This window comes from Dermacentor silvarum, chromosome 1 (assembly GCF_013339745.2).
Source record: "Dermacentor silvarum isolate Dsil-2018 chromosome 1, BIME_Dsil_1.4, whole genome shotgun sequence".
Lineage (NCBI taxonomy): Eukaryota > Metazoa > Arthropoda > Arachnida > Ixodida > Ixodidae > Dermacentor > Dermacentor silvarum.
Window position 1 is genome coordinate 53,982,884 of NC_051154.1, and position 25,202 is coordinate 54,008,085.

A 25,202-nucleotide genomic window follows, 5' to 3' on the forward strand; every position below is an offset into this window, starting at 1 on the left:
GTAACTGTGTTACAGTGACAATAATTGCCATGTTAAAAATGATTGTTGCAGATGCGGCAAACAACAAGAAGAATCCCAACATATTGAACTACACTGAGTTCTACAACAGTGCCTTAGACCACATCGATCTGATGTCTGAATACTACCGGTGGCAGTCTCCGGGAAAGCACACAAAGCAAGTTTCTTCACCCTTTCCAGGCTTATAAACTCTATTTGTCGTTGTTATATCTTACGAGAACAGAAACTTACATTTTTTTAATATATAAAACCTCAGCTGCAAGGCAGCGTTCACAACGGTTTTGAAATCCTCATTATAAAAGTAAAGTGTAGTTCTTATAGCCAGCAATGTATTTATAGTTTAAAGAACTTGACTACTCTAAACATGGTGTTTAGAGTAGTCAAGATACGAGCTGCAGCTGTTTCGAGGAAAAAAATGGAATGATTTGGTTGCAGTAAGGTAGGCTATGTACAATAATAGCTGTCGACACTGAATCCCTGCAAGTTTTCTCGCATTTCAGGCACGTGTTCCTACAATACGCAAATACAACAATTTCCGTGCAGGTTTTCTTACTGCCAGTATCCTTTCATTCTAAGCATCGTGGCCAAGAAATCTATCCTGCAGCGAGATTCTGAACAACAGATGATATTAAATGCGAGGGTAAGCATTGATACATTCCAAAATCTGTTTGCGATTGTTATCATAGTCCCACATCTGGCTGCTTTTATTTGCAGAGGAGTCTACTGAACCGCGCTCTTCACCATCAGGCGCCAGATATAGATGTATTTTTTCTTAACCTGAATGTTCGGCGGTCACACCTCGTGTCAGACTCACTTAATGAGGTAAGTCCGTATTAGAAATGTCTACATTTCATGCTGGCCACTGACAACAGCTCGGCTAGTTCGGTACTGTGATAACCATTTCGGAACTCATTGTGTGGCTACGTGGTACAGCAATCAGCGCAGAAAGAACATAAACCACATGAAACATGCGACGCACAGCGCTGTTCTTCCGTCTAATCCTTACCTGAAACATGCACGCATATACTATACGTAAATCAAATGTGAAGGTGAAACTGACTGTCACAGACCTCGGTGAACGAGGCGCAGACGGCGGACTAAATTCCAAAGCCCTTATCAGCTTCCGAAAATAAACCCACGAAAGCAAGGACAATTAAGAGTGGGCCCTCTGGTGCGCCAGCGAATGCCGGTTGCTGTCCAAAGACCGAGTCAGAGCCCAGAGTTGTCGAAACACAACAAAATTATATTCTTCACACAAGGCAGTTACACACACACTTGCACACTTAGGCTAGACACAACACAATACAAATCAGATGGGTATTAACAACCACAAGAAAATAACGACAAGCACTAAGAGTCCAACACGTAAAACACAAAATAAAAAAGGAACACTAAGTGTCCAATCGTATTCACCAGTGTTGGTCTTGAAGTCAGATGATCTCGGCGTAACTTGGGGGCAAATCTCGAAGAAAGAACTTCTTCCGGAAATGCAGACGCTCGATGAACACGTCGACTAGCTTGCCGGGGAATCCCCTTCTTCCGCAGACGCTCGGTCTTCACGTTACATCACTTCACCGGTGCGGACTGAACTCTCTGACCTCCTGAATTCCTGAATTCCACTAAACCATTCTCGCACGGCGGTTATATAGCTTCCACAGGCGTTCTCGAACATTCTTATCGGTGTCGTGATCTCGTAGCATGGCCAAAGCTTGGGAAGCTTCTACTCTTTTCTCGTACCTTCGACCGCCGCTGTCGGGGCATTCTCGAGGGGGGGGGGGTGATGACTCATCCTGTTGGTGTATGCTCACGCGGTAGTAATGTCTGTCGACTCGCCGAGTGAGAAGGTGTCTCGGCGCGCGCGTGTGCTCTCTCTCTTTCTCCGGTTAACGTCGCTTCGTCGAGTCTCTTCCAGACGTTTCGGCGCCGTTGTTAGCGTTGTTGCTTGAGGCGTATGCGCTCTCCCCCTCTGTTGAAGTTGCCGCGGGGCCGGCGTGTTCTTTCGCTGGCTAGCGCGACACTCGGCGCGCGCTTGGATTACGCGCTCTTTTGTGACACAGCCCCCCACTTTAAGAATATTATGCAATAATATTCAAGGAAACACAAAAGAAGCGCGCACAAGAGTCCACTACGCACGAGTCCGTAAGTCCATAAATCAGTCCACCACAAATCGTACATAACTCACGATACATCGAATACACACACAATTCGCACAGGTACACTCGAACTACACAATAACACATATCTCGCGTAACAATTACACATGTACTATACAAAACACATATCTCGCGTAACAAGACAATCATTTGAAATGTAACATGTGCAACAAGTATACAAAACTATGAAATAGAGCATGTACAATTATACAAAACTATGGTAGAGTAGTTTACATAGCAAACAAAGAGCGCGATGTTCATGATGCATGAATAAATAAACAAATTTACAGCACACTCATCACAACACTTTGCACCACACACTAATGGTCAATGGTTCTTAAATTTGAACTTCCTGTCCTTGGTCTTTCGGTAGTAGTGTTTCGCGTGGTTATGGGTCCCGGTCGGTTTATTTTCGTAATTGGCTCTGGAAAGGGGCTGGAAAGGTCTTGCCTGGGCCTTCGCTTGAGCTCGGGTGACAGCTGCCGCGTTGTTCTCGTCAGCAGTTGATGTTTTTCCGCGAGTTTCTTCGATTGTCGAGGGTTCGATCTTCGACTCTTCTTCCAAAGGTTTCGGATCGTCTGGGCCGCGAACTCCCTCGATGTTCCCTAGAATTAGGTCATACAGTGGGCTGTCCATACAAAGAGCAGTGATACTCCCACTGTAGTAGGGGGTCTCGACCTCAATCTTGGCTTCAGCAAGCTTCCTAGTCGTACCATCGATCATGTAAACTAAACTGGTCTCGCCCGTGAGCTCATTGTCTTTGACCAAGTCCCTCCGTACGATCACTGTGCTGGTGCCGGTATCTCGTAACACCGTAATTTGTTTTCCTGCCATTTTTCCGGCAAGGACAGGCATTCCCTTATCGGGAAATTCTGGGCGTTGTGTCATCACCGCATTAACGACCGGAATTCTTTTTCTGTCTCGAAGTTCTACAAAGCCGTCGTTTATGTCTTCTTCTGGATGTTTTGGCGGGGCATACACACAGGATGCTTGGGGAGTTTCCTTCACTCCGTTGCGACATGAATCGGCTTTGTGCCCCGTTCGCCCACATTTAAAACATTTGACCTCGTTGGGGCGCGAAAAATTGGTCCGACAATTGCTAGCATGGTGGCCCAGTCGGTTACAGAGATAACACCTCGGAACAGGCTTCTGGGGGTTTCTCCTTTCATCGGATGTCGGTTTCTTGGCGTCCCCTGGTTCCCCTTTTTTGATCTTGGAGAGATTGGTGCCTCCTTGTGCTTCCAAAAATTGGTCTGCCGATTCCAACATATCTTGAAGCGATTTAGCTTTCCTTTCTTTCAGATACAGTGACAGGCTCGGGTGACAACTGATGAGGAATTGCTCCTTGATCAGCTCTCTAAGCGCACCGTACTCCTGTGCAGTCTCTGAAACTTCGGTCCACCTATCAAAATAGTGGCTGAGCTGCGCGGTAAATTGCGTCGCAGTCTCGCCATCGGCGGGCTTTCCAGTCTTGAACTTATCTCGGAAGCCTTCTCCGGTGAACCTAAATCTCTTCAATAAAGCAGCTTTCACCCTTCCATAATTAGAGGCATCGGTTGGCGTCAGCCTACCGTACACACTAAGTGCTTCGCCACTCAAACACGTACTTAACGCAGTGGCCCATTGATCCTCTTTCCAATTCTGGCTTTTAGCAACTGTCTCAAATCTGTGCAAGTAAGCATCCAGATCATCTTTTCTTTCATCAAATGCCACAAGCAGTTTGCTGGGGTTCAGACGGAAGCTAGTTTCTTCCCTTTCAGTGCTATCGACTCTTGCCTGGGCGGGAGCGTCTGTACGCTGCTGCAATCGAAGTCGTTCGAGTTCTAACTCATGCTGTCTCTGTCTTTCTCTCTCAGCTATTTCAGCTTCCCTTTCTTCTCTGATCTGTCGCTCCTTTGCTTCTCTTTCTTCTTTTCGCTCCATCGCCTCTCTTTCTCGCTCCTTGGCTTCTCTTTCCTCTTTGGCCCTTTCGGCCGCTAGCCTTTCTCTCTCTCTTTCTAGAGCTTCTTTTTCCTTCTGGCTAACCCACTCCCGTAGTTCCGCTCCGGAAAGACCCATCTTCTCACCAAGGGCAACATTTTCTCGAGATCCATAATGCCCTTCAAAAATCTAGCCGCGTGCAAATAATATCTGCCTAGATTTCAACTATCGAACTGCTCTCTGCACACAAGTTAGCAAAACGTGGTGCAACACTCAAAATCGTTTACAATAGCAATGTAAACGACCCTCGGCTCTTCCTCCCTACTATGGACACACAATTTGCACCAGAAAGGGTCCTGTCGCGGACGCCAGAAATATTGACACAGACCCCGGTGGACGAGGCGCAGACGCCGGACTAAATTCCAAAGCCGACTTATCAGCTTCCGAAAATAATCCCACGAAAGCAAGGACAATTAAGAGTGGTCCCTCTGGTGCGCCAGCGAATGCCGGTTGCTGTCCAAAGACCGAGTCAGAGCCCAGAGTTGTCGAAACACAACAAAATTATATTCTTCACACAAGGCAGTTACACACACACTTGCACACTTAGGCTAGACACAACACAATACAAATCAGATGGGTATTAACAACCACAAGAAAAAAAAAAGTTGTCACGTTTCACCTTAAAGGTGAAGCATCAATTGCGATAACAAATTTGTAGAGGGCTATACGCAGTAATGATAGTAGCTTTATCAGCTGTATAAACTTGGACATGCAGCAGCACCGGCAACACGCAGAACTATTGTCGACGCCGTCGGCGTTTTGCCCGCGTTCGCACAAAATGCGTGCGGCGTTGGTGACTGTTGCCGGAGCCTCTGATATAAATAGGCACTTGGTACCGCAGCTCAACGTCGCCTCCCTTCCCTCCCTCTCCCCCCCCCCCCCCCCCCCAATGGCCTTTCGCGCGTCGGAAGAAGGCGCGTTTGTTCTACATATATGGTGATTGTAGAGTAGGAAAGAGACGCCTACTTCTGCAGCCCATAAGGGAGCACGGCGCAGAACGCTCGTTTGTTCTCCGCCGTGCGTTCACTCCCCGTGAAAGGGCGCGTCCCACGCGCGCTTTCACTCGCACATACAGCGTTCGGCGCGCGGCGACGATTTCATCTCCATTGACGTCATACGGAACCTCACGGCGACGGCGACGCCGACGGCAGAAATCTGCTTTGGAGTGTCCATATAATTGCTATCGCAATAATAAGGACAAGCACTAAGAGTCCAACACGTAAAACACAAAATAAAAAAGGAACACTAAGTGTCCAATCGTATTCACCAGGGTTGGTCTTGAAGTCAGATGATCTCGGCGTAACTTGGGGGCAAATCTCGAAGAACTTCTTCCGGAAATGCAGACGCTCGATGAACCCGTCGACTAGCTTGCCGGGGAATCCCCTTCTTCCGCAGACGCTCGGTCTTCACGTTACATCACTTCACCGGTGCGGACTGAACTCTCTGAACTCCGGAATTCCTGAATTCCACTAAACGATTCTCGCACGGCGGTTATATAGCTTCCACAGGCGTTCTCGAACATTCTTATCGGTGTCGTGATCTCGTAGCATGGCCAAAGCTTGGGAAGCTTCTACTCTTTTCTCGTACCTTCGACCGGCGCTGTCGGGGCATTTTCGAGGGGGGGGGGGGGTGATGACTCATCGTGTTGGTGTATGCTCACGCGGTAGTAATGTCTGTCGACTCGCCAGGTGAGAAGGTGTCTCGGCGCACGCGTGTGCTCTCTCTCTCTCTTTCTCCGGTTAACGTCGCTTCGTCGAGTCTCTTCCAGATGTTTCGGCGCCGTTGTTAGCGTTGTTGCTTGAGGCGTATGCGCTCTCCCCCTCTGTTGAAGTTGCCGCGGGGCCGGCGTGTTCTTTCGCTGGCTTGCGCGACACTCGGCGCGCCTTGGATTACGCGCTCTTTTGTGACACTGACCAAGGACCAAGCAAAAGCAAAGTAAGCATCAGCCCATGCAAAATAGATGAGGCACATCTAATCCACAACTATCTATCGTCTCTGATGATCTCGAATAAAGTGGCAGCTCCTTGTCTGTCAGGTGCACTGGTGGCTTGCTTGAGCACATATCGCCCAACCGCGCTATTTCCGCTGCCTCGACAATTTCTCGCGTGGATTGATCTGTGCTTCGAAAGACGCGATCTGGTGTGATGAGCGCTCGATACGCGATGAGTGCTGTTTCTATGTCTGTTCCATTGTTCGTGCAGTTTGTGACTTCTCTGCGCTGCTTGTAGGCCATGAATTCGCTGAGCGACCTCGTCCAAATCACTATCATTGTGTGAAATAAATAGATAGATAAAAGACAGAGGCAAATAATTTCTGCTTTCTTTCCTACAGATTGCAAGAAAGCAAAGCGACTTAAAGAAAAAGCTTAAGGTTACTTTTGTTGGTGAACCAGGGCTGGATATGGGGGGCCTCACAAAGGAGTGGTTTCTCTTGCTCATAAGGCAAATTTTCAGCCCCGACTATGGTAGGTGTTTTGATATGCAGTTTATATATGCATGCAGAGCGCACACGTGCTTTCAACGTTTGTGTAATATATTGATTTTTTTCCCAACATCTGCAGGCATGTTCGTATATCACAACAAAGCAAGATGCTACTGGTTCAGCACAACACAGCTAGGCAATCTACGAGAATACAACCTTATAGGCGTTATATCCTTCACTGCGTGCCGTGTCAGTCAGGCACATGAATTGTGCTCCTATTTTGCTGGCTAGCAGCTAAGGCAGTTAAACTTTGTGTATACGTAGAGCGAATGTAGCATATTCCTTACATTGCACACTTAATGGGACTCGCCGTCTACAACTCCATCATTCTGGATCTCCATTTCCCGACGGCGTGCTACAAGAAGCTGCTCAACCCTCCAGTTGTTCCACACAATATTGAGAATGCCTACGTAGGGATCTGCAAGTTCACGACGGAGGACCTCGCCGAAGTGATGCCGGTACTGCTGTAGCTGTCTAACATTTCCGTACAGAATAACTGCACGTATACTTAAACATACATTATGCTTCACACAGGTGAAGAAAAAATGTATTAAGAGCGCCATTTAAGTGCTGTGTTCTCGAACACCGCTTTTGAGAATAGCCGGCCCCCGGATGAAACGTTGAAATTGTGTTTTCTTTTTACGGTATACCTACGCTTCCCACTTGCCACCTAGCTCGTTTGTCTTCGTTCTTTTGGATGTGTGCTGGTCTACTGAAATCACAGATTACCAACACTTCCAAATGTATACTTTTTTTCGAAATATACCGTCTTAATTTCATCCTGAAACGGTGCACATACGTTTTTGGAGTTGTACTCTCAACTGCATGGGGTACCCTGCATGCGACGTATTGTTGTTGGCAAAAAAAAAAAAAAAAAGGTACATGCAGCGGGATCCACGCAAATATGGGAATTCCAGGGAACTTTGCATGAAGCCCAGAATTCAACTCTGAGTACTGCCGCTCTATAATGCCTATGTACCCATATTGAGCGGAAATTCCGATTTTTTCTAGGTTATTGCACATCGTAACCTTTTGGTACCGATAGTCATTGCACTTTCTTTTTTTTTTTTTCATGACATTGCAACGGAAAAAGTAATCATCGGCATTGGTATTTCTGTTTCTTCCAGGACGTCGCTGTTGGGTTAAATGAACTGCTGGCGTACGAGGGAAACGTTGAGGAGGATTTTTGCATGAATTTTCAGGTGATAGAAACACACGAATAGTCATATATTTGTACCCTTTTCCAATCGCCGTAACAACGTGCCATTGTTTGTCCCTCACAGGTTTCTGTAGAAGAGTTCGGAGAAGTGAAAACTCACACCCTGAAATACGGTGGCGAAGACATTCCAGTTACAAGTGAAAATAGAAAAGGTAAGAGTAAACTTGCGGACAAAACTCTAAATTGAGAAAGAGCACGGAGAGCGTGACGTACGTACATTGATTTCTAAATGGAGCAGCAGGAAGCGAGCATTTCTAACATCTCCAGCTGATCCCCCCCGTAACCTACACTTGCCTTGACTACTTGGAGGGGACTTCGTCTTAGGGTTAATGCGAAGCGATGTTATTGGTATCAATAATTCACATCTGCGAGTAATTGCAGATTATAAAGCAAATCAGCTGACTGAAGATGTCATTAATAGATGGCTTTACAAGCACATGCATGTATTATGCTGTATGCTGTCAGGAGACAATCTACATTGTGATCTCAATTGCTTTATCCTCAGTGCAAGGGATGAACGTCAAAGCTGTCTTGTCCATGTTAGAGTGAACTTTACTTCTGCAAATCGTACATATAGAAACGGAGAAATTGTTTTGCTTTGTGTTCGCTAAATCACTTTTTATATTGTTGCCCTGCCTTTCCCTTATGACTTTTCTCTCTCTCTCTCTCTCTCTCTCTCTTGCTGTGTGTAAAAAAGAACGTAAAAGTTTACGGAAGGATATTCGATATGTATACAATCACCTTTAAAAAAAATTCGAGAATTCGAAAACAAAGTAAAAAAAAGATTTATCAAGTTTACATTTTTACATTAGAATACCAGCAGGTGTCACAATAGTGTGAATTCGGTCAGCTAGGATATCTAAAGCGGGAAAAAATCGATTTGCCATACACCCCTCTGAAATACACCACTGATTTGTAAGTTGCACTTTCGCAATACTAGCGTACGCACTGTGCAAATTTCACTTGACTCTAATATGTTATGTCACATTTATCAATTTTAGGCACTTTAAATACAGTTTGTGCAATCACGATATGTTTCTATTGTTAAATTACGGGATCGTAAACTTGGTACTTCAACTTAATCATTATTCTAATTTTCGGCAATTGAAAGAAATCTGAGGCAATAATTAAATTTTCGCTTCATGACACTCATTTCAATTGTTCCCCCAGAAAAATCAGAGGAAAACATTAAAGGTAGGAAATCTACACGCCCAATCGATTGCAGCCTTTGTCCAACCTAAAACAAGCATAAGTGCTGGGTCATTTCTGAAGCATCGATCGCCAGCTTATTGGCCAGCACTACCAATAAAACCTAGAATTGCCTTAGTAATCAACAGATGGTCGGCATGGATGATGAAGCATTGTCTGGCCTTTGATTTTACTATGAGAACCAATTTTGCTTCTTCATCAATGCGTGACCAGGATAGATGACGAAGCACTATACGGGTAACGGCACCATAGTGGGAACAAAATTTGCTTATTCATCAATGGATGTGGCGCCACCGTGGATGACGAAGTAATGTCTGGCCATCGATCCACACCAAGAAACATGCTTTCTTCGTCATCAATGATTAATTAGGATAGATAACGAAGTTTAAAATGGTTACCAGCTGAACCTGCACCGCGAAACAAACTTGCTTCGTCGTCAACGGCCGCATTGAATGCAAAGGTTTCCGGGGTCTTCAATTCAGATTCAGTGCTCGGCGGCTACGGAAGTGACGTTTGGGGGAAATCAAGGTGCTGGGTGCGAGTTACCGAGTTGTGGGCAAGCGAAGAAGGTATGCTGCTGTGAAAGAGATAAGCGACATCCTCCAGAAAAAGGTGCCCAACATCAGGCTAAGCAGCAACGTCGTTCGGACCCCATTGCTAGACTACTTCGTCAAACTCGATCTAAGAGCGCCGCGGAAGCATGACCACTTTCCATCAGCTATTGCGCCCGCCGGGCAAATTCTGTCGTTCGTGCCGCCCCATGACAGGCAACGAAGAGAGGTCATGCGTGGTATGGTCTCTAAGAGTGGCATTCCAGTCCTAGTCGATAATGAGAGGGCGCGAGCAATCTCAGAGGCATGCTGCATGTGACCCACCTTCGCCGTCTTCATTGCACAGGCTACGAACTTTGTCTATTTCGCATAAAGGCCCTTAATCCTACTTCTGGGCGCACCTGCTACTTTTTCTCTTCGGCAGAGTACGTGGAGCTGTACGTGGATCTAGTCCTGAATAAGGCGATCGCTCAGCCATTCAAAGCCTTCTACCTTGGATTTCACAGCGTTTGCGCTTCCAACGCCCTCATCGTACGTAACTTGATAACCTTTCAAACCAAAGCCGGCTAACAATGTTTAACTACATGACGGATACAACAGCGCGCCATGTTTTTGTTTCTTTACTTACGAACGGCAGATGCTTCGTCCCGAAGAAGTTGAAATGCTCGTCTGTGGCTGTCCGAAATTAGATCTGGATGAACTACGAAAAGTCACTGTGTATGACAGTTTTGAGGAAGATGAACCAATTATCAGGTAACTGCATCATTTCCGCGTGCATGAATGCGAAAATACGAGGCAAGGTCGGGAAACTTTCTTCGTCACTTTTTTTTTTCTTTGCGAAATGCAGTTGCGATGAATGTGCTCTTGTTGCGCTTCAGCATGGAACTGCAAATATTCCGAGAATTGTGCAGCGCCTGCTTAAGTTGGATTTATAAAAAAAAGGGGTAGATTAAAATTTGGTTTGAAAACACGGCTTCATGGTGAAGGCAGCAGACGCAAGAAGGAAATCTTTCTCCATGGGGCTTCGGGCTGGGGCAACCCTGCTCCAGTTATTCTGCTTTGTGCTTAGGAAAAAATTGCGTCAACAAAAATCGAGCGCATTTTTTGTTATAGATATAGGCACGACGACGACACGATGCGACCAGGACGTATGCAATACTAGCTGTTGTACACTATGTACAACACCGGCGTCAGTTCACAAAAATGCTCAAGTCCATGTGCTATCTTTAGCAGCTTGGCTGACGTTAGTTGGGGCACACTTTTATGTATAAAGGGTGCCCCAACTAACGTTAGCCAAGCTGCTAAAAGAAAAAAAAAAACGAAAAAAAAAAACGCGGTGCAAGATACGATTTTAAGACCTACGGTGTTCGGTCGTCGTACCTCATATACTGCAGCTCTATAGTGACTTCCTTGGCTCCTTGTTCTGTTTAGGGACTTCTGGGACATACTGAAATCGTTCAACTCTGACGTACAAAAGCAGTTCCTTCGCTTTGCTACGGGCAGCGACCGAGTACCCGTCGGTGGCATGGGAGAGATGGCGTTCAAGATTTCGGCTCAAAACACCAACACGGAGATGTAAGTGCCTTACTTTAAGGGGGGGGGGGGGGGGGGGAGCACATCCTCTAAGCAACTGTCCCCTCCTCCTTCAAGAGTATGCAGGTGTTGTGCCCCTTCTGGTTGCAGTTCCTAGCCTGTTCCTTGGTTTCTTTTTCTCTATTTCACTTGCATATATGTCTCCAAACCAAATACAAATAATAATAAGCAACTGAATTGCAGCACTCGTATTCAGAGGCGTCAGAAGGAATGGGTGAAACAACGATCCCTCCGTCGCAGTGCGAAGCCAAGGTGTTTATAGGAGCAATACTCGCAGCATATGCTGTCTACATCTCACTTGTGGCATACTGCAGTACAATTACAGCAATTTAATCAAGGGCGGTGGCTATTCAACCCCCTCCCCCTCTCCTTATCTTTGCTATCCGACGTCACTGTCATTTTACATCTCACTGTTACTATCGAGCTAGGTAGTGAGTGCTTTTTTATTCCACATTTTTATTTATTTATTTATTTATTTATTTATTTATTTATTTATTTATTTATTTATTTATTTATTTATTTATTTATTTATTTATTTATTTAATGATACTGCGATTTGAAATCAGATCATAGCAGGGTGGGTATACGTAGAAATATGCAAGCATGTAAACACATACAAAATTAATCAAATATGCAGGCATTTTTCAAACATTGCTGTAGAATAAAAACACACAAGCAAATATACAAGCAAATAACGCACACAACTTCATAACATTTGCAAGCATTTTTCAAACTTTGATAAGGAATTCTGGGTAACAATTTCAGAATTAAGATTATTCCAGTCTGTTATTGTCCTAGGAAAAAAAAGAATATTTGAAACATTTATTCTGTGCGTTCAATGGGGTTACTGACTGTGCGCAACCGTATCGCAACGCTTTAGCGTGCCTTCGTCTCGTGTTATAACCTGATGAGTAAGTAAAGAATTTGGAAGTGTGAACGTTTTAATGGCCGTTTACAAGTTGAAAGAACTTTAATCGGCAGATACGGTTGCGCACAGTCACCGGGGGTAATCCACTGCGTTTTAAGAGCTCACCAACAGACGCACGGCCGTATGAATTGAAAACAAACCTAACTATCTTATGCTGTACACGTTCCAGTTTTTTAATATTGGTTATTAAAGTGAATGGGTCCCAAATAATCACGGCATATTCCAACAACGGACGAGTGTAGGAATTGTACGCCAATAAACGAACACTAGACGTAGATGATTTTAGTGAGCGCCTCAAGAAAAACAGTTTACGCAAGGAATTTGCAATAACAGTATCTATGTGCTTCGTCCAGGAGAGCTCATTGGTTATCCATAGGCCGCAGGGAGAGGCCTTCGTCCTGCAGTGGACATAAATATAGGCTGATGATGATGATGATGATGACCTCTAATAGAGATATGTTGTGGAGCAGTGAACGTCATGTAGACCTCTCAGAGTTATCCGTCGCAAATGCGACTCTTTATAGAAATATATGCATTGTTCATGGTTTGATGTCCCTGTCGCTGCTCAAAGTATAGCAGAGCTTGTTAATTCAAAGATGACGCATAGAGAGGATTCTGAATTACAGTATGACGTGTACAGCGCCTGCTAAACCCCTTACACGCCATTCAAGGAACGGTCGGAAAATGTAGATCTTAAAATTGTTACAAAAGAAATTTTGTATGCTCTGGGCTGACTGATAATGGAAATCCACTGTGCTATTAACTGCCAAGGCACAGAAAGAAACGAGAACTGATAGCACGACAGAGAGTCGTGCATCAAGAAAGAGAGGTTTCTGAAAGCCGGAGCCATATAACTCGCCGAAATTCAGAAGCTTTAGGAGCATATGCCAGTAAGGCTACTGAAAGTATTCAAATAATGCCGCTTATCCGCAGAACAAGCGTCTGTTTAGCGCGATTACCGACAGATAGCGCGAGCTTACCAAAACGGCGATGAGTGGTACGGCGGCTACGGTCGTGGCTGTTGTTGCCTCCTCCAAGAGAGGGCACCAGGTCACCACTTCGCCCAAGCAACCAAGCAAGTGTAGATGATGACGGTGTGGATCATTTGTGGGCCCTGGGGGAGGTTCTGGGCATGCTTACCGCTGTATGTGTGTGTGTGGTGTATGTGTCTTCGGCAGCAAGCAACTCATACTCAGCTGGAGTACATCCTCAAGGACGCAATAATGTTGGCGGCAGACAGACAGATCATAATTTTGGGTGACTTTAATGGACATATAAAGGAACTTGACGGGTTCACAGATGGAAACGGACACCTGTTGCTTCAAATGAACGAAGAGATGGAGCTAGCTGTGGCGAACCTGGAACCACACTGTTGTGGCCAGGTAACTTGGTGCGCCGGTGGCAGCTCCACTTCCACCGATTATGCCCTGGTGTCAACAGGCCTTAACAACCTGCTTAGGCAGATGGAGATTGACGAGAAGGGTTTATACAGCCTGGGCAGCGACCACAATCGGCTGCTACTTGAGTTCAGCTACTCGGGTAGTTGGGTGTCTCACGCCCGATGTCCAATGAAACGGAGCAAGTACTTGCCCAGCCGAGCCGTTCCGTATGTCGCGGATGAGTTCGAGACGAGTGCGTTGAGAAGTGGGGCTGTGACCTACGGTGACTATGTGACAGCCTTGCACTCAGTTATACGAGGACATATGGTGTGGGAGAAGTGCGGTACACGTACAGTGCGCAAACCTTGGTGGGATGCAGCAGTGAAAACTGCATGGCAAGCCCGCCGGGAGGCGAACCGCCAACACCGATCCCTTGTCAAGACGGAAGACAAAGATGCCTAGGCCGACTAGCTTGACCTCAAACACAAGCTCCAAATGCTGATACAGGCAAAGATAGCCGAATATAATGTCCGCCTATATTGCTCTCAAAAAGCGGAGGGTAAATCTGCAGCGCAGTAGTTCTGACGATATGTCCAGTCCTTGGATTGGACTGATAGATGCCCTGTTCAACTCCGAAATGCGGACACAGGGGAACCAATTACGGAGCTTGAAAAGCATCTCACCTCCCACCTGCACCGCTTATATGGCCAAGAAGAGGGAAGCAAGGCCGCAGTTGGAGGAGAGCCATCCCATGTGCCTGAACGCGATACCTTTCCAGGGGAGAAGCCAGGCGAGGATTTGAGTGTGCGGTGGAAAGTCAGCGGAGGTGAAATCGATCGTGAGTTGAAACGTGTCAGTGCCCGCACAGCAGCTGGACTGGACATCCTGCCAGCAGGAGTACTTAAAGGCTTCGGCAAGGCAACGAAGGAACAGCTTGCTGGACTGTTCACCGGGATCAATGAAGGTACGCCAATCCCCAGAGACTGGCACCTCGGCCAGTCTCTGGCCAGTCTTTGGGCTTCCTTTCTTCCAGAAGATAGGAAGCCGAATGGAAATCAGCGAAGATTATCACCCACTAATGTTCACCAGCGTTCTCTACAGACTTTTTGCAGGAATCTTAACAGAGTGGATAAGCAGGTGGGCAGAGGTGAAACACCTGCTTGCGGAAATGCAGAATGGTTTCCGTCCAAGTCGACGACTGGAGGACAATTCGTGCTTAAAGAGTGCGTGGCGATTGCCAAGAGAGAACAGCGCTCCCTCCTGTGCTGCTTTCTAGATGTAGAAAAGGCATATGACAATGTACCACACGCTGCACTTTTTGACTGCTTGTCTGCAATGGAAATCCTGGCTGCATTACTATCTATAGTGCAGCGCCTGTACATAAACAACACTGCCATTGCTCATTTTGGGGGTGTACAATCCGCGCCTATCAAGGTTACGAGGGGACTACGACAGGGATGCCCTCTATCCCCACTGCTATATATCATGTATGTGGCCAACCTGGAGCGCAATCTCCTTAGTAGTAGTCTTGGTTTTCAACTAAAGTTTAGTACGGTGGGTGTGGACGAGAGGTGCAGTGGTCTCGCCTTTGCTGACGACCTTGTGTTGGTGGCAGAGTGCCCCCAAGACCTACAGGCGCTCATCAACATCTGTCAGGTGGAGATAACTCGCCTTGAGCTCCTCTTTAACTGCAAAAAAGGTGCACTAGTCCCCCTTGCATGGATGAGGGCTATGTAAGGCTAGGAGACGAGGCCCTGATGGTGTGCTCGGCATACAGATACCTGAGAGTACAAATATCTATCGGACCAGAGCTCTGTGGCCACCAAGAGGACATCCTCCGCCAGAAGGCACTTCGGGCGCAGTGCATCCTTCGTCGTCGATGTCTGTGGGGATGCAACCGGTTTGTGATGGTTCGCGACCTATGGAAGATCGTCCATGTGCCGGCGCTGAAGTTCGCCAATGCTGTGCTCTGCCTCTCGGCGCCCACGCGGGAGTGGCTGGAGTGGCGCCAGCGAGAGGTTGGTCGGATAGCTCTCGGCTGTCATGGTGTGGTGACCAACGAGGCTAAAGAGGGCGACCTAGGCTGGTCGAGCCTTGAGGCCCGGCAGGCAGTCAGCAAAATCGCTTACCGTGGCCGCCTGGTCTACATGCCTCGAGAACGGTGGGCGCGGCGTGTATTTGATTACTTGTCTGCAACATGGGCATGCGCACGCCGTTGGTGAGGCACTTATACCGCATCGAGAGTAAATACGGCCTGTTTCGCTCCCCTATCAGCGCAAACTCACCGGCAGATTGGGCAAAACAGGCACGGGAACGAGTGCAGGCCGAAGGAAAAACACGTTGGATGCGTGATATGACGGCGAAGTCGACGTTCGCTGTGTACCAATGTCATAAGAACACTATTGGTATGGTGCACCTCTATGACAATTCCCGCGGGAGTAGGCTGCTCTCAGAAGCAAGAGCTGGTGCGCTCCGTACATTTGTGCGCCTTCAAAGCATAAGCAGTGATGTGCATGATGCGCAGTGTCGGGCGTGCGGAAATCACGACGAAACCTTTGAACATGTGGTGAGGGCATTGGGCCATCTGTCGTGCAGGATGTATCCCTGGAGGCTGCTCTTGGCTTCGAACAGACTAGTGGAGAAGTCGGTGCATGCGGTGTGGACAGAGCCGCAGTCGCGGAGACGAAGATACCCCTCGAGAGCTGGCGAGCGGTGCTTTCGGATGGGCACCAATGACTGCTCATCAGTGTAGCGCGTTTTCCTTTTTTTCTTTTCCTTTTGGTGTTCTCCTCCTTCCTTTTCCCTACCTATGCTAGCTTTCCTCTAATAGGTAGACAGTGGAGCGTCATCCCGGCTTGGGCGTGGTTGCCACGTCCACCCGATACAAAGGGTTGGCCAAAACATCATCATCGTCAACTCATTGCTGCAAACGCTTTACTATCTGGTTATTTTCAACTCAGGTGAAGTTTACGTTCCGAATGACAATCTGATAATTGCCAGTAGGGAGCCTAAATGTGACAGCAAAATTACACGGGGATCCGAAAAAAGGCAGTTTTCGACAGATTACACACTGATACCTCCAAAATAAATCCACAATAAATTGGCTAAAATTATAATAGCGAGAGTTGCTAGAAGCTTAGAGACTGATTATAAGCGTATTACACTAAACCTGTGCTACGTACGGGACCAAGGGAAAAAAGCAGAAGCATGGGGAAGACGCACCACATTAAACTTAAGCGTCCCACACGTATTAAAAATAACAGCAAGCATTCAAGAGGAAACTGAACAGACATCGAGAGGGATTGAGATAACGGTAAGCTTGAGTGCATCGTGATGGAAAAATTTGCATTAGAGAAGTAGGAATGTCCGACGGAAAATAAACAGAAAATAACGCAGCTGGTGGAATACTAAAATCAGGGTTACAATAGAAGAACGGTGCAAAGCGTCCATATATTGACATATCGTAGCAATAAATTGGAAGCACAGGTCGTAGTTATGAAAAAAAAAATTAAAAAACGCAAAGAATTCCTGTACCTCAGAAATACACGAGAAAAACAACAGCGCAGAAATGTAATTCTGGAACCACATCAAATCTCCTGTGAGCAAGATTGAGGCAGTCTGTCATGTACATGATGTACAATTAGGAAACAATTTGGAGGAGCAAGCGACGCACTGAATTAGACTACAGGAAATGTAGCCAAATGATTCAAATGTGATGACTTAACGACACTTAAGAGGTCGAAAAATAAAACAAACAAGGGAAATGCAGGAAAGCAAGTAGAGAAGAAATGACTAGAAATCAGGAAAAGAAGAAGAACGTAAACTTTATTATCAATGACATTCGAGGCCGGCGTCTTTTTAGTGGGTCTAGGCACCCGCCGCGGACGCGGTTCCAAGACCTTGTCTCGAAGCGGCTTCCTCGGCTCGCTGGACGGCCCAGAGTTGTGCTGTCAGGTTCGAGCTGAGCAGTACGGTCTTCCAGCGCGAGCGGAGGCTGGCGGTGGAAGAGACGGGGGGGGGGGGGGGGGGGGGGGGGGGGGGGTTGGCACTGCCCGACTTGTTTTTTAAGTCCTTACACTCACATAACATGTGATTAAGTGTGGCAACCTCACCACACGATGTGCATCTGTTTGTAGTGTACATGTCTGGATACATGGCGTGCATGAGTCTGGGGTTTCTGTAAGAATCCGTTTGTGAGTGTCTGTAGTGTACTGCTTGCGTCCTCTCTAACCTAGCGTGAGGGAATGGGTATACGCGTCTTTTTAACTCGTAGTGTGTCGTGATGTCGTGGAACCTGGTCATACTATCCTCCCACGCCCAGACGTTTGCAGTACACCGCGGGGGCTATTCCTCCGATGATGCTCGGTGAGTGAGGCCTCGAGCAACGCGGTGAGCCGCTTCGTTGGGCGTGCTCAATCCAGTGTGTGCCGGAATCCATAGCAAATGCCTTTGGTTATCGAAGTCGGCCACTCCCTGGTGTATGGGATGTCGCTGGAGTATGTGATACGCCTCTTGCGAGATGCGCCCATTAGCAATATTGCGAATTGCCGTTTGCGAATTGCAGATCACGTATGTAGCTCTGGTTCGTGCGAGGGCCAGTGCTATGGCCGCTTCCTCTGCCGCTTCGGCATGTGTCGTGTTCACGGTGACGCTCGTGAGGTGGTTGCCTCGGTGGCTAGTAACTGCCGCCACGAAACTCTTCCTGTCTCGATAACGGGCTGCGTCGGTGAAGATCGCCCCCTTGTCGTTGGAGTAACTTTGGTTCATGTGTTGTGCCCTGGCTTTACGTCTCCCCGTGTGGTGTTGGTGGTGCATGTTGCGAGGCAATGGGGGTACGTATAGTTGCTCGCGTATGGTTCTTAGAATTTCTACTTTAATGCCGTGCTGCGTGTGGTATGTGATGCCGAGTTTTTCGAGCACGTGTCTGCCCGGGCGGGTCTTGGATAGGCGCTCGAGCTGAGACACTTCTAGCGCCTCCACGAGTTCCTCAAGCGTATATATATTCAGAGTATATATTGACAACGCAGGAAAAAATAAAGTCAGTTGAAAGTTTGCACTCGTCCCCGTCTACTTCTGTGTCCGTGTTTTTTTTTTTTTTTTTTTTTTTTTTTTTTTTGCGCATAACCATTTCCTTTGCGTATTGTGTAAGCCTACTTCTAAGAGCTTGGTGGTGCTGACTCCGGGCGCAAATCCCAACGCACATTTGTACGCCTTGCATATGAGGACGTTGAGCTTGTTTCTTTCCGCAACCGTCCAATTGTGAGACGCTGCCGTGTATTTTATTTGAGAAATGACGAAGGCTTGTACGAGTCGTATGACGCTGCCTTCGCGCATTCCCGCGTGTTTGTTGGGGATGTGTCGAATGAGCTGCATCGTGCTGGTGGCCTTTGCCGTTATCTTACGAAGTTCTTCGCCATTGCCGCCCTTGTGTTCTATCATCATTCCTAGTACCCTGATCTTGTCTACCATCAGGATGGGTATGCCGTTTGATACGTCTGTTGGTATATGCACTCATTTCTAAACAAAAGACACGTGGCTATAGCGGGCATTGAACCTTGTGGCAGAGTTGTCTTAGATGACGCTCACGTGCTTTGGGAGCATAGAGCGTAGAGGCCCCTACATCATCTAAAGCTGCAATAGAGACTGAGCTGGCCAAGGTCGTCTTAGCTGCAGCTGCGCTGCAAGGTTTCATGCCCGCTACATCTCGGACTGCTATTTACCTCCGGAATCGAGGTCTGGAAATATCGTCTGAGAAATGCGCACTTGTGGCATTTGCACGCAAGCCCATGGCGAACTATACAGGGTATTGATAAATGGCCAAATAATACCATACATTCGATCTTACAATTTTCTAGGCGTTATAATTGACTGAGACATGTCATGGAGCCCTCATGTATCATACATGAAGAAGTGGTTAATAGGCATCTGTCACCTGTTTATTTTCTTCACTGGAAAGGCATGAGGAATGCCCACAAGTGCTATGTTGAAACTATACAATGTGCTGTTTCTCGGCTTCCTGCAGTACAGCTTGCCAGCCTTAACTAACGCAAAAAAAAAAAAACGAGTCTTCGCACTATACAAAGTGTTCAGGCCCAAGCGCTCCGCATTTGTCTAGGCTTGCCTTGGAGTGCAACAACAGTGGCGACTATAGCAATCGCTGGAGACCACCTCGCCAAGACTCACATTGAGGTTGAAGCACTGAGGACACATATAAGACATCTTGCCCGGTCTCCCCGCCACCACCTGGCATCTCTACCAGCGGACAGACCACGTACCTCTTTCTGCCAAACAGTAACAGCGCATGGTTAATCATTACCAACTTGCTTCACTCCTACCACAAGACCTTCGATTCCTCCGTCGTGCCTTACTCAGCCAAATATCAACCTGACAATACCTGGCATCCAGAGAAAAGCAGAGTTGCCATCACCAGCCCTTAAACGGCTCGCTTTACATTTGTTGTACGAGAAGTACCAAGACTCTGCCCATATATACACCGACGGATCCGTCCTGCCGAACAGCTCCACCGGGGCAGTTGTGATACCAACGAAGGGCACAACTTAAATTCAAGACGTATCACTTCCCAACATCGACGGCAGCAGAGCTCGCAGCACCTTGTACCGCGCTCCAATTCATTAGTGAACAAGTGACACACAAATGGACGATTTTCTGCGATTGAAAGGAGGCTCTGCAGTCTCTACTAGCTATCACCTTTACGCCGTGGTCCACACGAGCAGCTGGTCTTTCAGATTGCCGAGGCAATACACAATCTAACTGAGATAGGGCATATGGAATAACTTTTCAGTGGCTTCCAAGTCACTGCGGAATTATCGGCAATGAACGGGCCGATCAAGCTGCCCGCGCAGCTCATAAAGATCACCAACGACCCATACCACTTTCTAGGACTGACGCTGTGCGGAAGCTCTGCGTGCTTGCTCGCCAACACACAAGGTCACACTGAAATGAGTCGCACTTCAGGCATGCTCGCTCATACTCTCTGGACCCAACCCTAAGCCTTCGAGTACCATCAAGGCTTCGCCGAGGAGACGCAACCCTTTTGTGCCGATTATGGTTGGGCGTTGCGTTTACCAACGCCTATGCGTTCCGCATAGGAATGGCCGACAGCGCAGCCTGTGACCACTGCGGCAATGAAGAATCGATTGAACATGTTTTGTGCAACTGCCCGCAGTATAGAGTGCGCAGAGACAGACACTTAACGGCGCGTTCAACCAGTTGGACGACCGGCCTCTGTCGGAAGAGACAATTCTCCACCACAGACTGGACTTAACGTCACAGAAGAATGCCGTGCAGACGCTTCTGCGCTTCTTGCGAGCCACCGGCCTATCTGAACGACTGTGATTAGAACACTCTTCCGGCCTCTGCGTATTTTTTTTTTTTGTGCGCTTTCTTTTCTTTCTCACTCTCTCACCCCCCCCCCCTTTTTTTTTTCTTTTACATCCAACATTTTTTTTTGTCAGTAGCATGCCTCATATAGCGCAGTTAGGCCTGTTCAGGTAGATTACTTGAAGAGGCGAATGTGCACGAGAAATCGCAGTGTCCAGATTGCTAATTATAAGAGATTCAGTAATTAACTTTTAGTTATTCACTTTAGAATGCATGTCGAAACTGCGAAACTAAAGCCGCGCAGTAGTGAAGTCATATGTGCTTAGTAGTCATGTGTGCCTAAGACTACCATCACATTCGAGATATCCATCCCCAAAATATGCTAAAGAAATGCATTTGTCGTTACAGTTACGATTCTCCCGGAATGCTAGAAGGACACATTCGGGGCGCTGCTAACTGGGACGCCAACGTATTTCGTAACACATATTCAGGGAGGTTATCTCGAATGTAGTGCTAGCCTTAGGATTTCTGCTCAGACGACATGGCTTTACTACTGCTGGGCTTCAATGTCAGGATTCTAATATAAGTGCCCTAAAGTGAATAATTAAAAAGTTAGTCAGTGAATATTGTTTATTTTCTATCGTGAACGTTGAAAATTCTCACGCAGCTAATTTGCACCACTTCCAGAAGTCACCTCAAAGGTCGGGACCGCGCTATCTGACACAGGCGATTTAAAAGAACAATTATGCAGTTTATTGTGTTTTTTTTTCGATTCGACATTATTTCGCGCTTACCAGCGGATGTCTTTCGGCCTTTTTTTTTTTCTTTTTTACTCCTTCATAAACGACGTTTGAGTAGCGCCCCATGTGCTCTCTATCTCCTTTTCTGCTAATGGCGCATTCTTTTGCACCTCAAGAGACAAACAACGACAAAAAAGTTTGGGACGAAAAACTAAAAATGAAAGGTTGAGTCTTACTTTTGAATCGTAAGTAGGGTGTACGAGTGGCATTTTCTTGAGAAGATTAGATATGCTATTCGTAGAATGTACTTTTGCTGCGCAGACGGGGTAGTCAATTGGTCGCTCACGATTAAAACTTTCAATGAAAATAAATGTTTTCTCTGCGCCAGTACGCCAGAATGCAAGAGCGAGAGAAGTTGGGTTGGCCCGACTCGAGCTTCGCCACCTGATCACTATATGGGACGCGTTTTCCACTAATTCAATTCCCTATACTCTATACAATCATGTACCTGTTGCACCACAAATGGTGCCAGCAGACATGGCCGATAATTTTGCGCAGTTTGATGCCACCTCCAAGGCTGACTCGAAGCACTTGTGTCTTATTTTGCTCCCTGTGTGCATTCGCAGGCTGCCTGTGTCGCACACCTGTTTCAATCAGCTGGTGCTACCCAAGTACAAAAGCAAGGACGTCCTTCGTGAGAAGCTGACCATCGCAATCTCCAACGCCGAGGGCTTCGGCCTCGAGTAGGACCAAGACCAGCCGTCTGCTATCGACCAGAATGGGGCCTTACGTAGATTCTTCGTGGTGTAAACAACGAGCACTTATTGTTCCCAGGGGCTGCACAGACCACACCAGTGACTACGCGTATACTAGCAAAGCGCTTCACTGCGCGCTCCTCACTAGTGAGCACGACCTTGCCTGTTTTCTCGCGCCCCCGCTTTGAGTATACGGCAGAGACTCCTTCTGCGTCTCTTTTGTTAGCCTCCATCTTTGGGGATAAACGTAATATGCGCTTGTGCGCATTGCTCGCGGTTCAATGCGGCAACTCAAAGTGACAAGAGAATGCTCTTTTTATATTCTGCGTGGCGGTTCTTGGAAACGGGTAGTAGTTTACAGACAACTTACGGCCTATCTCTACAGGCCCAAATCATGCGCAACATAACCATGTCATAGTGAACTTTATGCCACTATTATGAGGTGGCACAGTTCGAACGATCCAAATCTCGAGTCTGCGAACGGCTCGAGATTAGGAGAGCGATCCAACAAAAAATGGGTTTAGAAAGTCGTGTCCATAAAGAAAATAAAGTGAATTATGCAGTGCAGTTATAGAAAGTGTTTCTCGGCGATAGTGACCACACTACACAAGAATTGCGTCAATTTATATGCTCACACGCGTGACTGAATGAATAAAATAACCTAGAAGGGTGGCCGAGGACAATGACAAATTGACGAAAGTTGTCGTCGGAGTACGGCTCGGCTCTCATTATTGTGTAAACGAAACCCCTGCAAGGAACGGTGAAGACCCCTCACCGATTACGTTTATAAACTGAAACATGAACTTGCTCCATATAAAGGGACAACACTGAATTTGTATTGCCAAACAAAACATTGCATTTTTTTATGCCACCCTGTGTGCTATTCGGGCCCTCCACATGAGGTGTGTTATTCTCTTGTCCTTCTTGCTTAGTCGCTTTTAACCAGACTTGTACGCGTTACAAAAAAAAAAAAAAACAGCTTAGAATTACATTTATACTTCATTCAAATACGTAATTGACTAGTGACCAATTGCTGCGCCACGAAAGTAAGTGAGCAATTACTAATAAGTAATCGATTGCTCTTACATTGCTTTCCTCAGAAATCTTGCTAACAATGCTAAAGTATAGTGAATAGAACAAACTGGCCTGGCTCTTTGAGCGTGCCTTCTGCAGGCTTTCACACGTTGTTTATCTTCACTTACAATTGCTTTTGAGAAATTATAGTTTGTCATCTGACATGACATGACACGACAAGAACTTTATCGAGGTCCTGAAGAACTCACGCCCGGGAGGACCCGGGATTAGCCGACGGCTTCACCCATGAGGGGACTGGCATGCCGAGACCCACCGCACGATCATGGGCCTTCTGGACGGCCTGGAGTTGTAGATGTTCTGGGCACTGGAGGGCGGATTACCAGGAGTCCTTGGTTTGAAATGAAGAGGCCTCTAAGGCTGGGCACAGCCAGAGCATGTGCTCAAAATTACAACATTCGTGTCCGCAATTGCGGCATTCCTGTGAGTTTTCCTGATATATAAGGTACATTAATCGAGGAGTAGGCAGACTAGATCTTACCCTACTCCTCGGTAATCTTACCTCGGTTTTTTATGAGGACGTCAGCAGCGACACTGAAAACTCACTCGATGTGCGCGCGGGAGGGAATTAAGGGCAGTGTTGTAATCCACGAAAGCCTTGGGAAATGTATAAACACCGGACCTTTAAATAGCAAAGAAAGGACGGGAACTATCCAATGAAAACGAAAAAAAAAAAAAAGCGAAGTGATAACTCACTGAACATGAGCGTTCTGACGTGATGGCGCTCGTGCCGCTTAGAAACACGAAATCATCGCGAGATGAAGAATGGAATGTCAACTATATAGGCTGCGCGACCTGCCGTTAAGATGGGGAAACAGATACTGAGCACCGGGTTTGCCTGTCTGAACAAGCGCATCCGCGAGGATGCGGCGCGGCATATGACCTACACTGTATAGTTCCTTTTAATTCAAGTGTTCAAAATTGCGTCGCCTGTGACAGCTTTTCTCGTCAATAAAGTGAATGGGTACATGTAATTGGTTACTGAAAAACGTAAATGAATTACAGTAAGCGTTGCCGAGTAAACAAAGTAATCGATCAATGAGAAAACTACCAACAAATATGTAATTGATTACAAGCAAATAATTATATTGAATTCGATAACGTGCAAGTCCGCTTTTAACCTAGGATCGCACGAATTAGAGACGAGGAGACCACTGACAACGTAAGTGACCCCGAACAAGAAGCGCCCAGGCGAGGCCCAATGATGGTACAGAGGAAACCATGTGCTTGCATGAACAGAACACGTGCATTCACATACTCTTATCTGGCATTTTTACTCGATTTGTGTGCGAGGTCACTTAAACGAAATAGAGGTTCAGAAATAGCATTTTGTAGGTAGGTACAAGTACCTTATCGAGTTAATATTTCAGTAATCACTATTGCAAGAAAAAAGCACGTTTAGCCCCAGCGACCTGCTTGTCGTACTGCTTGACTGCAAGTAAATAACTTTCTCACTTAAGTTCAGAATGAGAAGAGCTGGCGGAACGAAAAAGGCGTTTCTTTTTGCTGTTTAGACGTTTTAGAGTACTGTTAAGCCATGATAATTGTTTCCGTTCAATAATTGTTAGGGTATACGACCGTATATATTAGGAAAACGTTAGAATTCCGATTTGATCAGTAACTAGTTGGATTCAAGCTAACCAAGATGCAAGTCAATCGCAAAATTACCGCAAAAAGTTGTTCAATCTCAAGTCATGCTGTTATAGTCATCTCTGTCGTAAAGCGTGAGTATTTTGGGGAGATTTTTTTCTGGTTGAATAGAT

General features: G+C 46.6%; 1 protein-coding gene across 1 annotated transcript in view; it reads left to right on the forward strand.

The window, feature by feature from the left end:
• The window catches only part of LOC119439078 (probable E3 ubiquitin-protein ligase HECTD2), a 99,880-nt gene extending 76,972 nt beyond the window's left edge, over window positions 1-22,908 (forward strand). The window contains exons 9-20 of the mRNA XM_037704824.2: window positions 52-175; window positions 562-658; window positions 733-840; window positions 6,483-6,615; window positions 6,712-6,800; window positions 6,929-7,090; window positions 7,760-7,834; window positions 7,916-8,003; window positions 10,036-10,142; window positions 10,249-10,364; window positions 11,043-11,186; window positions 22,219-22,908. Coding sequence (XP_037560752.1) covers window positions 52-175; window positions 562-658; window positions 733-840; window positions 6,483-6,615; window positions 6,712-6,800; window positions 6,929-7,090; window positions 7,760-7,834; window positions 7,916-8,003; window positions 10,036-10,142; window positions 10,249-10,364; window positions 11,043-11,186; window positions 22,219-22,339 — 1,364 coding nt within the window. The 3' untranslated portion in view covers window positions 22,340-22,908. The remainder of the gene's footprint in view (window positions 1-51; window positions 176-561; window positions 659-732; window positions 841-6,482; window positions 6,616-6,711; window positions 6,801-6,928; window positions 7,091-7,759; window positions 7,835-7,915; window positions 8,004-10,035; window positions 10,143-10,248; window positions 10,365-11,042; window positions 11,187-22,218) is intronic.
• Window positions 22,909-25,202: the final 2,294 nt, after the last annotated feature.